The sequence below is a fragment of the Notolepis coatsorum genome (genome assembly GCF_963971535.1).
Source record: "Notolepis coatsorum genome assembly, chromosome: 7".
NCBI lineage: Eukaryota > Metazoa > Chordata > Actinopteri > Aulopiformes > Paralepididae > Notolepis > Notolepis coatsorum.
The window spans coordinates 159,797,937-159,810,137 of record NC_140171.1 but is presented as its reverse complement, the minus strand read 5'-3'; the positions used below and the strand labels follow the sequence as shown (position 1 = coordinate 159,810,137).

General features: G+C 46.2%; 1 protein-coding gene across 1 annotated transcript in view; it reads left to right on the top strand.

The window, feature by feature from the left end:
- Positions 1–11,736, top strand: part of LOC311232019 (uncharacterized protein) — a 41,195-nt gene extending 29,459 nt beyond the window's left edge. Inside the window, exons 3-5 of the mRNA XM_084318682.1 lie at positions 4,833–4,919; positions 9,439–9,630; positions 10,871–11,736. Coding sequence (XP_084174808.1) covers positions 4,833–4,919; positions 9,439–9,630; positions 10,871–11,058 — 467 coding nt within the window. The 3' untranslated portion in view covers positions 11,059–11,736. The remainder of the gene's footprint in view (positions 1–4,832; positions 4,920–9,438; positions 9,631–10,870) is intronic.
- Positions 11,737–12,201: the final 465 nt, after the last annotated feature.

The following is a 12,201-nucleotide window of genomic DNA, read 5'->3' as shown; positions in this document are numbered from 1 at the left end:
TATGATGGTAGTATGATGGTAGTGTGATGATGGTAGTATGATGGTAGTATGATGATGGTAGTATCATGGTAGTATGATGGTAGTATGATGGTAGTATGATGGTAGTATGATGGTAGTATGATGGTAGTATGATGATGGTAGTATCATGGTAGTATGATGGTAGTATGATGGTAGTATGATGGTAGTATCATGGTAGTATCATGGTAGTATGATGGTAGTATGATGGTAGTATGATGGTAGTATGATGGTAGTATCATGGTAGTATGATGGTAGTATGATGGTAGTATGATGGTAGTATGATGGTAGTATGATGGTAGTATGATGGTAGTATGATGGTAGTATGATGGTAGTATCATGGTAGTATGATGGTAGTATCATGGTAGTATGATGGTAGTATGATGGTAGTATCATGGTAGTATGATGGTAGTATCATGGTAGTATGATGGTAGTATCATGGTAGTATGATGGTAGTATCATGGTAGTATGATGGTAGTATGATGGTAGTATCATGGTAGTATGATGGTAGTATGATGGTAGTATGATGGTAGTGTGATGATGGTAGTATGATGGTAGTATGATGATGGTAGTATGATGGTAGGATGATGGTAGTATCATGGTAGTATGATGATGGTAGTATGATGGTAGTATGATGGTAGTATGATGGTAGTATGATGGTAGTATGATGGTAGTATGATGGTAGTATCATGGTAGTATGATGGTAGTATGATGGTAGTATGATGGTAGTATGATGGTAGTATGATGATGGTAGTATGATGGTAGTATGATGATGGTAGTATGATGGTAGTGTGATGGTAGTATGATGGTAGTATGATGGTAGTATGATGGTAGTATGATGGTAGTATGATGGTAGTATGATGGTAGTATGATGGTAGTATGATGGTAGTATGATGGTAGTATCATGGTAGTATGATGGTAGTATCATGGTAGTATGATGGTAGTATGATGGTAGTATGATGGTAGTATGATGGTAGTATCATGGTAGTATGATGGTAGTATGATGGTAGTATGATGGTAGTATGATGGTAGTATGATGGTAGTATGCTGGTAGTATGATGGTAGTGTGATGGTAGTATGATGGTAGTGTGATGGTAGTATGATGGTAGTATGATGGTAGTATGATGGTAGTATGATGGTAGTATCATGGTAGTATCATGGTAGTATGATGGTAGTATGATGATGGTAGTATCATGGTAGTATGATGGTAGTATGATGGTAGTATGATGGTAGTATCATTGTAGTATGATGGTAGTATCATGGTAGTATCATGGTAGTATGATGGTAGTATGATGGTAGTATGATGGTAGTATGATGGTAGTATGATGGTAGTATGATGGTAGTATGATGGTAGTATGATGGTAGTATCATGGTAGTATGATGGTAGTATGATGGTAGTATGATGGTAGTATCATGGTAGTATGATGGTAGTATCATGGTAGTATGATGGTAGTATGATGGTAGTATGATGGTAGTATCATGGTAGTATGATGGTAGTATGATGGTAGTATCATGGTAGTATGATGGTAGTATCATGGTAGTATGATGGTAGTATCATGGTAGTATGATGGTAGTATGATGGTAGTATCATGGTAGTATGATGGTAGTATGATGATGGTAGTATGATGGTAGTATGAGCAGAGTGGAGAGACATACTGCGTTGTAAACGGCAACCTTGGTGCTGATCTTCAGGTTTCGGTTTTCAAAAACCCTGCTGCGTAGGCATCCAAAGGATGATGCCGCTTTATTAATACGTGTGTGTATCTCCGTGTCAAGCGAGCAGCATGAGGACAGAGTGGAGCCGAGGTAGGTGAAATGATCCACTGTCTTAAGTGGAACACCATTTATGTGAAAACTGGGAAGTGTAGAGGTTCGGGAAGTGAGTTGGGACATGACTTCGGTTTTTTGGATGTTGACCTGGAGACCGAAGGATTGGTACAGACTGGATATGGTGTTGAGAGCATGCACACACGCACGCACACACACACTCACACTCACACTCACACTCACACACACACACACACACACACACACACACACACACACACACACACACACACACACACTCAAACTCACACTCACACTCACACACACACACACACACACACACACACACACACACACACACACGGTTTGGTGTAGACAGTGGCGCTGCTGGCTCTCCGGCTAGTGACGTCACTAGCGGGCCGGCTGTTGTGGAGGGGGGGGGGGGCAACCGCGGGGGGGCGGGGACGCTCTCTCGTTGTCGGAACACAGTGTGAGAAGAGCATTTATGCAGGTGAACACCAGGAAGGCTGCTGGCCCAGATGGCATAACAGGACGCATACTCAAGTCCTGTGCCAACCAGCTGGCCCCAGTGTTCACCGCCATATTTAATCAATCCCTGGCGGAGTCAGTGGTGCCTGCCTGCTTCAAGATGTCTACCATCATCCCTGTACCGAAGAAACCCTCCCCAACATGTCCAAATGACTACAGACCGGTGGCACTCACCTCTGTGGTCATGAAATGTTTCGAGAGGCTGGTCAAGGACCACATTTGTGCCTCCCTCCCCAGTGATATGGACCCTATGCAATTTGCATACAGGACAAACAGGTCCACCGACGACGCGGTCTCCCAGGTACTGCACAGCACCCTCTCGCACCTTGACCGTCAGAAGGGGGGCTATGTGAGACTGTTGTTCATTGACTACAGCTCAGCGTTCAACACCATAGTCCCCACCAGACTGGTGGACAAGCTGATCGAGCTAGGTCTGAGCTCCGCCCTGAGCGCCTGGGTACTGGACTTTCTGAGCGAAAGACCCCAGGCGGTCAGGGTGGGGGGTCAGACCTCCAACACCATCACCCTGAGCATCGGGTCCCCCCAGGGCTGTGTTCTGAGCCCCCTGCTGTAATAATAATAATAATAATAATAAATCAAATTTATATAGCGCCTTTCATAGAACCCAAGGTCGCTTTACAATCAGGACAAAAAATAGGGCAAGGAAAGTAGGGGGGGAGGGGGAAGAGGGGATGAGGGAAAGTAGGGGATAATGGACCTAATTTAATCTAAAACTAACTGATGGGGAAAGCCTTGGTGAAGAGGTGTGTTTTTAGAGCGGATTTGAAGGTGTCCAGGGTTGGGGCGTTGCGGATTTCGGGGGGGAGAGAGTTCCAGAGGGTAGGGGACGCCACGCTGAAGGCTCTGTCCCCAAAAGTCCGTAACCTGGTGCGAGGGATGGAGAGGAGACTTAGATCAGAGGATCGTAGGTTCCGGGATGGAGTGTACTGGTGGAGGAGATCAGACAGGTACCGGGGGGCGAGGGCATGGAGGGATTTGTAGGTGAGGAGCAGGAGTTTGAAGGTGATGCGGAACCTGACTGGAAGCCAGTGGAGATGGATGAGGGTGGGGGTGATGTGCTGCCAGGGCTTGGTGTGAGTGAGAACCCTGGCAGCTGAGTTCTCAGCTGAGTACTCACTCTACACACACGATTGTGTGGCCAAGTTCAGCTCCAACTCCATAGTGAAGTTCGCAGACGACACGGTGGTGGTGGGGCTGATCTCGGACAACGACGAGAAGGCCTACCGGGAGGAGGTTGAGGTACTGGAACGCTGGTGCCAGGACAACAGCCTGCTCCTGAACATTGGTAAAACCAAGGAGCTGATCGTGGATTATAGGAGAGGACAGCAGGAGACGCACACACCACTGATGATTAACGGGGCTACCGTGGACAGGGTGAGCAGCTTTAAGTACCTGGGGGTCCACATCTCAGAGGACCTGACATGGTCAACACACATAGACACAGTAGTAAAGAAGGCGAAACAGCGCCTCTACCACCTGAGACAGTTAAGGAAGTTCAGAGTATCGGGGAAGATACTCCAGTCCTTCTACTCAGGAGCTGTAGAGAGCATCCTGACCGGAAACATCACTGCCTGGTATGGAAACAGCACGGCACAGGACAAGAAGGCCCTACAGAGAGTGGTGCGCTCAGCCGAGCGTACCACAGGTATTGCACTACCCCCCCTGCAGGTTCTATACAACAAGAGGTGCAAATCCAGAGCCTGCAGGATAATGAAAGACCCTCACCACCCCAATAACAGCCTGTTCCAGCTGCTGAGGTCAGGCAGACGCCTGTGAACCCCAGCTACTAGGACAGAGCGGCTTAGGCTCAGCTTCTTCCCCCAGGCCATCAGAGCCCTGAACAATGAACATTGAGTGCTCAGAACATTGAACTATCCACACACAAGCACACATGAACACACACACGACACGCACGCTGTGCACGCTCACACACGAGCAGCCACTTAACACTTTAACATGAGCGGGCACACACTCATGTCGCACACACGCACACTTATGGCCAAAAGGAAAGGACACTTTAAATTAGAATAACAGGAACAGTGTATTGCACTACCAAAGCTAACTAGCATGTCCCATATGCTCTGTAAATAACTATGTACAGATACCGAGATGTCACTCCATGTTACCTGTTACCTGTTCACTGCACAATGTTGTTTTTTTATTTTTTTATTCTATTAGATGTTGTACCACTGTATTGCACATCGTTGCGGGCGAGACCACCCGCATTTCATTGTATACCTGTATGCCGTGACAATTAAAACTCTTGACTTGACTTGACTTGACACACACACCACCCCACCCCATCGCGTGCTGAGGAATGCAACGCCTGGGTTTCGTAATGACAACCCTGTCCTGCTAATGACACTGGGATGAGCGTCTGGCTCCATGCTGGCTCCTCTTCCTCCTCTTCCTCCTCTCTTTCCTCTTCCTCCTCTCCTCCCTCTCATCCCTCTCTCCTCATGTCATCTCTCCCCTCTCAGAGTCTGACTTCACACATGACGCCTTCTGCATGAGCGAGTGCAGGAAGGAGAAGGAGGAGAGACAGTACTATTGTTACAGCGAGTTTGGTGAGTAGCACATCATGTCTGTGTGTTCCCATGATGGTCACGCACACACAATATGATCCTCTACTGTACATGATGCAGTCAGTCCCACAGCGCCATCACTCTTTGAATTAGATCCAGTCCAGACAATTCCATTTAAATTTTTGAACCAGGTGGTTTGATCACATTGTAAGAATGCTTCAATTACAAAATGAAGCATTATCTGCACATTTGTCCACCACCCTAAAAGGTGAAAGGTCAGTGATATGTCACAACTTGTAAAAAGAACTAGTCCTAGTTGACCTATTCCTTTAACAAGGTGGATAAGCACTTGGCGGGTAACTCGTACATTTATTTTAAATTTTTTAATATTATAAAAATGTTTTTTTTAAAAAGACTGCATACCCAGAATTAGTGTAGTGGTCAAGAATCAACTCACAGGACTAGACCCTTGTCTCCTAGCCTCACAGGTCACTGCGTTAGCATCGTGTCTCCTAGCCTCACAGGTCACTGTGTCCACACTGTGTTAGCATCGTGTCTCCGAGCCTCACTGGTCACTGTGTCCACACTGCGTTAGCATCGTGTCTCCTAGCCTCACAGGTCACTGTGTCCACACTGCGTTAGCATCGTGTCTCCTAGCCTCACAGGTCACTGTGTCCACACTGCGTTAGCATCGTGTGTCCGAGCCTCACAGGTCAATGTGTCCACACTGCGTTAGCATCGTGTCTCCTAGCCTCACAGGTCACTGCGTTAGCATCGTGTCTCCTAGCCTCACAGGTCACTGTGTCCACACTGCGTTAGCATCGTGTCTCCTAGCCTCACAGGTCACTGCGTTAGCATTGTGTCTCCTAGCCTCACAGGTCACTGCGTTAGCATCGTGTCTCCGAGCCTCACAGGTCACTGTGTCCACACTGCGTTAGCATCGTGTCTCCTAGCCTCCCAGGTCACTGTGTCCACACTGCGTTAGCATCGTGTCTCCTAGCCTCACAGGTCACTGCGTTAGCATCGTGTCTCCGAGCCTCACAGGTCACTGTGTCCACACTGCGTTAGCATCGTGTCTCCTAGCCTCACAGGTCACTGTGTTCACACTGTGTTAGCATCGTGTCTCCTAGCCTCACAGGTCACTGCGTTAGCATCGTGTCTCCTAGCCTCACAGGTCACTGTGTCCACACTGCGTTAGCATCGTGTCTCCGAGCCTCACAGGTCACTGTGTCCACACTGTGTTAGCATCGTGTCTCCTAGCCTCACAGGTCACTGTGTCCACACTGTGTTAGCATCATGTCTCCTAGCCTCACAGGTCACTGCGTTAGCATCGTGTCTCCTAGCCTCACAGGTCACTGTGTTCACACTGCGTTAGCATCGTGTCTCCTAGCCTCACAGGTCACTGTGTCCACACTGCGTTAGCATCGTGTCTCCTAGCCTCCCAGGTCACTGTGTCCACACTGTGTTAGCATCGTGTCTCCTAGCCTCACAGGTCACTGCGTTAGCATCGTGTCTCCTAGCCTCACAGGTCACTGCGTTAGCATCGTGTCTCCTAGCCTCACAGGTCACTGTGTCCACACTGCGTTAGCATCGTGTCTCCTAGCCTCCCAGGTCACTGTGTCCACACTGTGTTAGCATCGTGTCTCCTAGCCTCACTGGTCACTGCGTTAGCATCGTGTCTCCTAGCCTCACAGGTCACTGTGTCCACACTGCGTTAGCATCGTGTCTCCTAGCCTCACAGGTCACTGTGTCCACACTGTGTTAGCATCGTGTCTCCGAGCCTCACTGGTCACTGTGTCCACACTGCGTTAGCATCGTGTCTCCTAGCCTCACAGGTCACTGCGTTAGCATCGTGTCTCCGAGCCTCACAGGTCACTGTGTCCACACTGCGTTAGCATCGTGTCTCCTAGCCTCACAGGTCACTGTGTCCACACTGCGTTAGCATCGTGTCTCCTAGCCTCACAGGTCACTGTGTCCACACTGCGTTAGCATCATGTCTCCTAGCCTCACAGGTCACTGTGTCCACACTGCGTTAGCATCGTGTCTCCGAGCCGCACAGGTCACTGCGTTAGCATCGTGTCTCCTAGCCTCACAGGTCACTGCGTCCACACTGTGTTAGCATCGTGCAGCACAGGTCACTGTGTCCACACTGCGTCAGCTGGTCAGGAAGGCCAGTAGCGTGGTTGGGGTGGAGCTGGACTCCCTAGCGGTGGTGGCGGAGAGGAGGAGCCTTGCTAAGCTCCAGGCCATCAGGGAAAACCCCTCACACCCACTATACACAGACTTGGCTGACAGGAGGAGCATGTTCAGTGCTAGGCTAACACTCCCTAAATGCAGCACTGAACGGCACAGGCAGTCCTTCATTCCGACAGCCTTCAGACTATACAATGCATCACTGTGCCTCACTGCATCCCTGAGCACAGAGTGACAGTTACCATCTTCCTGGACTCGTACTTTTGAAACAGCACTGTTCAATATTACACCTACTGTAGACCTTAGTATATTTTTACTGTATTTATTTACTGTATATTTTATTCCATTTTTATTCTATTTTATTCTATTCTTATCTTAGGCAATTTTATTTGTTTTGTTATTCTTATTCGTGACCTGTTCTGTCTAAATGTTTAATGTTGAGCGATTTGCAGTGTCAAATTTCCCTCTGGATAATAAAAGTATTTCTATTCTATCTATTCTATTTCTATTAGCCTTATCCTGTAGTAGCTACCGCCACCGCTGTAAACGATGAGAGTCGCTCACCTTGTTTGCAGGGCTATAACTATATATATATTATATTATATCGGGCGGCTAAGTGGCACAGTGGGCAAGGCGCTCGCCACTAATGCAGGAAATGCTGGGTTCGAGCCCAGCTCTCGGCGTTGCTACCAGCTTGGCTGGTCGTTCATACTAACACAATTGGCAGTGTTAGGGGTGGGAAAGCTGGTGGGTGGGGATTGGACGTTGTGGACAGCGACTCCTACAGGTCGGTTGGTGCGCCTGTACAGCAGAATCAGGAAGCATCGGGGGCAGCGTGAGCCTCTCACGCGTTACTCCTCGCCACTGAGAGATCGCGCTGTACAGGTGAAAAGATGCGACGGCTGCCTCCTCGTGTACCGGAGGGGACACGTGATGCAAGGCTTGGTCCTCACTGCAGCCGGCCAGTGGGAGGTATAGTCTAGCAACGTTCGAGACAGAGGAGGGGAGAATTGAAGGGAGAATTGGCGAGGCGAAATTGGGATGGGAGAAAAATAGAAAAAGAAGGAGAAAAAGTCGATAAAAAAATATATATATTATAGCTATGGATGCAATACTATGGCCCATTTGACATCGAGTATCTATCGTTCAAGATGTGAAAAAGGAATATTTTTTCCATCCATACATTCCCGTTTTATACCGTGGTGAATATAAGTATGGTTTTAGAGCGGTTTAGGGTAATTCCTGGGAGGCTAGTAATAGGTTGCGACGCATATTATACTTAATCCATTGGCATTTCGTCCCTACACACGCTACAATTAAAAATTCAAATGCATATGATCGGTATATTATGTTCCATCATGAATGCATGAAAGGGGGGGGGGGGTCGTCTCTGATAAATTTATTGTCAATAACGGCATTCGTTAGTACAACAACATACGCTGATCAGGGCGATGGCTATGAAAACAATGCACAACCAAGCTGAAATTAACGTTATATTGCTCTTACCTGTGGCCGGTGAGATTCCAAAAAGAATATTGCAATTATTTGATTGCCATCTGGTAGATCGTATGTCCATTTGGGCCACGCCATAACCCCCCACAGCATAATGAATCGGGCGTCCCGAAAACGATTCAATGCGATCGGGTAAAGCTCTCGGTCCAGGTTACTAGAAAAGTCCGCCCGATGAATTTCATCAACGCACAGAAGTGCAACATCGGCCGCATACCACCGGGCGGCGGTATTGGACCTTTGCAATCTCAGACCCATTCCCTTATGGTTACAGAGCCTTCCTGGATGGATTATGAATGGAAATAGCGAATAAAAGAAATAGCGATCATAATAACAAGTATACTCGTCGATGGTGGGGAATGAGTTAATAATAATAATAATAATAATAATAATAATAATAATAATAATAATAATAATAATAATAATAATAATAATAATAATAATAATAATAATAATAATAATAATAATAATAATAATAATAATATAATACATATATGTATTGAGCGTGGGGATGCATGACTGAGGGGATGAGTTAATAATAATAATAATATAATACATATATGTATTGAGCATGGGGATGCATGACTGAGGGGATGAGTTAATAATAATAATAATAATAATAATAATAATAATAATAATAATAATAATAATAATAATAATAATAATAATAATAATAATAATAATAATAATAATAATAATAATAATAATATAATACATATATGTATTGAGCGTGGGGATGCATGACTGAGGGGATGAGTTAATAATAATAATAATATAATACATATATGTATTGAGCGTGGGGATGCATGACTGAGGGGCTGCCGCTCATCACGCTGCTCTCCCTGTGTCTCTGAACCAGCGGTGAACGGGGTCGTCCACGACATCGACCTGGTGCGTAAAGGCGTCCGGCTCGTCACGCTGATGGTCAGCAGCGACGGCTTCTACAAGATGAGTCGTCTGTACGTCTCGCCCGACAGCTTCTTCTTCAAGGTTCGCCTGCTGGTCCTCGACACCTACAAGTGCAGCAAGCCGTGCCCTGATCTCAAACTTGGTATGTGGAGCAGACACATTATTATAATCTTTTTTAATCTTGCTTTACAGTACCGTTAACTCAATAGATTTTTAAATGGGGCGGCTAGGTGGTGCAGTGGGCAAGGCGCTCACCACCAATGCAGGAGACGCTGGGTTCGAGCCCAGCTCTCCGCATTGCTATCAGCTTGGCTGGTCGCTGAGAGATCGCGCTGTGCAGGTGAAAAGATGCGACGGCTGCTTCCTCGAGTACCGGAGGGGACACGTGATGTAAGGCTTCGTCCACATTGCAGCCGGCTTGTGGGAGGCATAGTCTAGCAACGTTCGAGACAGGGGAGGGTAGAATTGGACGATACGAAATTGGGATGGGAGAAAAATAGAAAATGGGAGAAAAAGTAGATAAAAAAAATAGATTTTTAAATGGGTGTCCCAAAAACCCTGTCAGTGTTATGCAACATTCACATTTCCTTACAGACAGGTTTGCCTCTGCCATTGTATTATATGCAGGGGTGTAACAATACTTAAGTACTGTTTTGGGGGATTTGTACTTTACTCGAGTATTATTAGGTTTGTATACTTGTACTTTTACTCAATTACATTTCAGAGAAAAAAAACATACTTTTTACTCGTTACATTTAAAATGCAGACCTACAAAGTACAAAGTACAAATCTCGCAAGTCCAACCATTTTAATTAATATATTTGTTTCTCTGGCCGAACTAACGTTAACGTTATTAATCCTGCGGCCGCGCTTTATTTAAAAACAGCCAATCAAATCCCCATCAATGGAAAATGAACCCGCCCATACCCATGCTGATTGGTCCTTGTGCAAGACTAGAAAGCTGGGATCTTTGATTAAACACCTGCTATCAGAAGAATAGACAGTCAGAATATTCTTTTCTTTAGTACTTAAGTACATTTAAAAGTAGAAACTTTTTGACTTTTACTCAAGTGTGTTTTTAGCCAGATACTCTGACTTTTACTTGAGTACGATTTTGCGAACTTTCACTTAATTATAATTTCTGGGTACTTTTTACACCCCTGATTATATGAAGAGGGTGTTTCCAGCCTGTCAGAGCTGTGTGTGGACCGGTCCAGTATGCAACAAACTGTTGAACCATCTCTGCCACTGACCTTTCAAACGCAAGACCAATAGCATTACAGTAGGACCTGAGTAGGTTGTAGTCACTGGTCATGGGTTTGGTTCCAGATCACTTCAGATGAATAACCAGACCCTCGCCCTGTGTCTTCTTCCCCATATAGGCAGCAGATACATCATCATGGGTCAGATCTACCATCGGAGACGCCACCTTCCCAATGACCTCCTGGCACTGCTGGGGGGTCAACTGAAGCCTGGGGATGGCCTCCTGCGGAGCAGCAACTATGTCAAAAGGTTCAACAAGAGGAGGCACCAGAAAGCGCTGGAGGGCACCCGCTCCAGGTGCAGGTGAAACAAAGACTAAACGTTCACTTCCTGCCGCAGGGAAAGAGACATTGCACCTACTCGCACAAACTGACCCTATAACCAAACATTCAGCATCGCAGGAGAAAACGGAAAATTACGGAGAATTTCTTTCCCGGTACGGACTGATGAGATGATGTATCATAATTGAGGTTGAGCAATGATGTTTCTGCTTGTTTTGTACAGTCGCTGAAGTATTGTTTTGTGTCCTCTTTGATAGATGACACAAGTAGCATTGGTCTCATGTTCTTGCTGAGAAGATTCTGCTCGAGGCATCAGACTAGGATGTCCACTTAACCCTCTGCTCTTCCCCTGCATGGTTGAATTGACAACATCAATCAAAACTCATTTAGTAAGCTGCGGCAGAATCAGCATCTTCCTGGGCGCTGCATTCATGTCTGGTACATGAAGTCAGTCAATATTAAAGGTGCAAACCCCCTTCTCATATTCAGAGTGACCTGCATTCAATTGTTCATAGTTCAATAGAAGTGAAAGCCCGCTTGTATTAGCCCCTCTGTGACTTTTTACCAGTGTGTTTGAGTTGTTGAGGAGCCATGTTCCAAAGATATGTCTAAGAGTGTGAATTCAAGCCCATATTTGTCCCGAACAAGAGGCTGCCAGTTTCAGCCTCTTTAGTCACACCATGACTCTCTCTCTCTCTCTCTCTCTCTCTCTCTCTCTCTCTCTCTCTCTCTCTCTCTCTCTCTCTCTCTCTCTCTCTCAGGAGGACATAGAGAGAGAGGGACATAGAGAGAGAGGACATAGAGAGAGAGGACATAGAGAGAGAGAGAGGACATAGAGAGGACATAGAGAGGACATAGAGAGAGAGGACATAGAGAGAGAGAGAGGACATAGAGAGAGAGAGAGGACATAGAGAGAGAGAGGACATAGAGAGAGAGGACATAGAGAGAGAGGACATAGAGAGAGAGGACATAGAGAGAGAGAGAGAGAGGACATAGAGAGGACATAGAGAGGACATAGAGAGAGAGAGAGGACATAGAGAGGACATAGAGAGAGAGGACATAGAGAGAGAGAGAGAGAGGACATAGAGAGGACATAGAGAGGACATAGAGAGAGAGAGAGGACATAGAGAGGACATAGAGAGAGAGGACATAGAGAGAGAGAGAGAGAG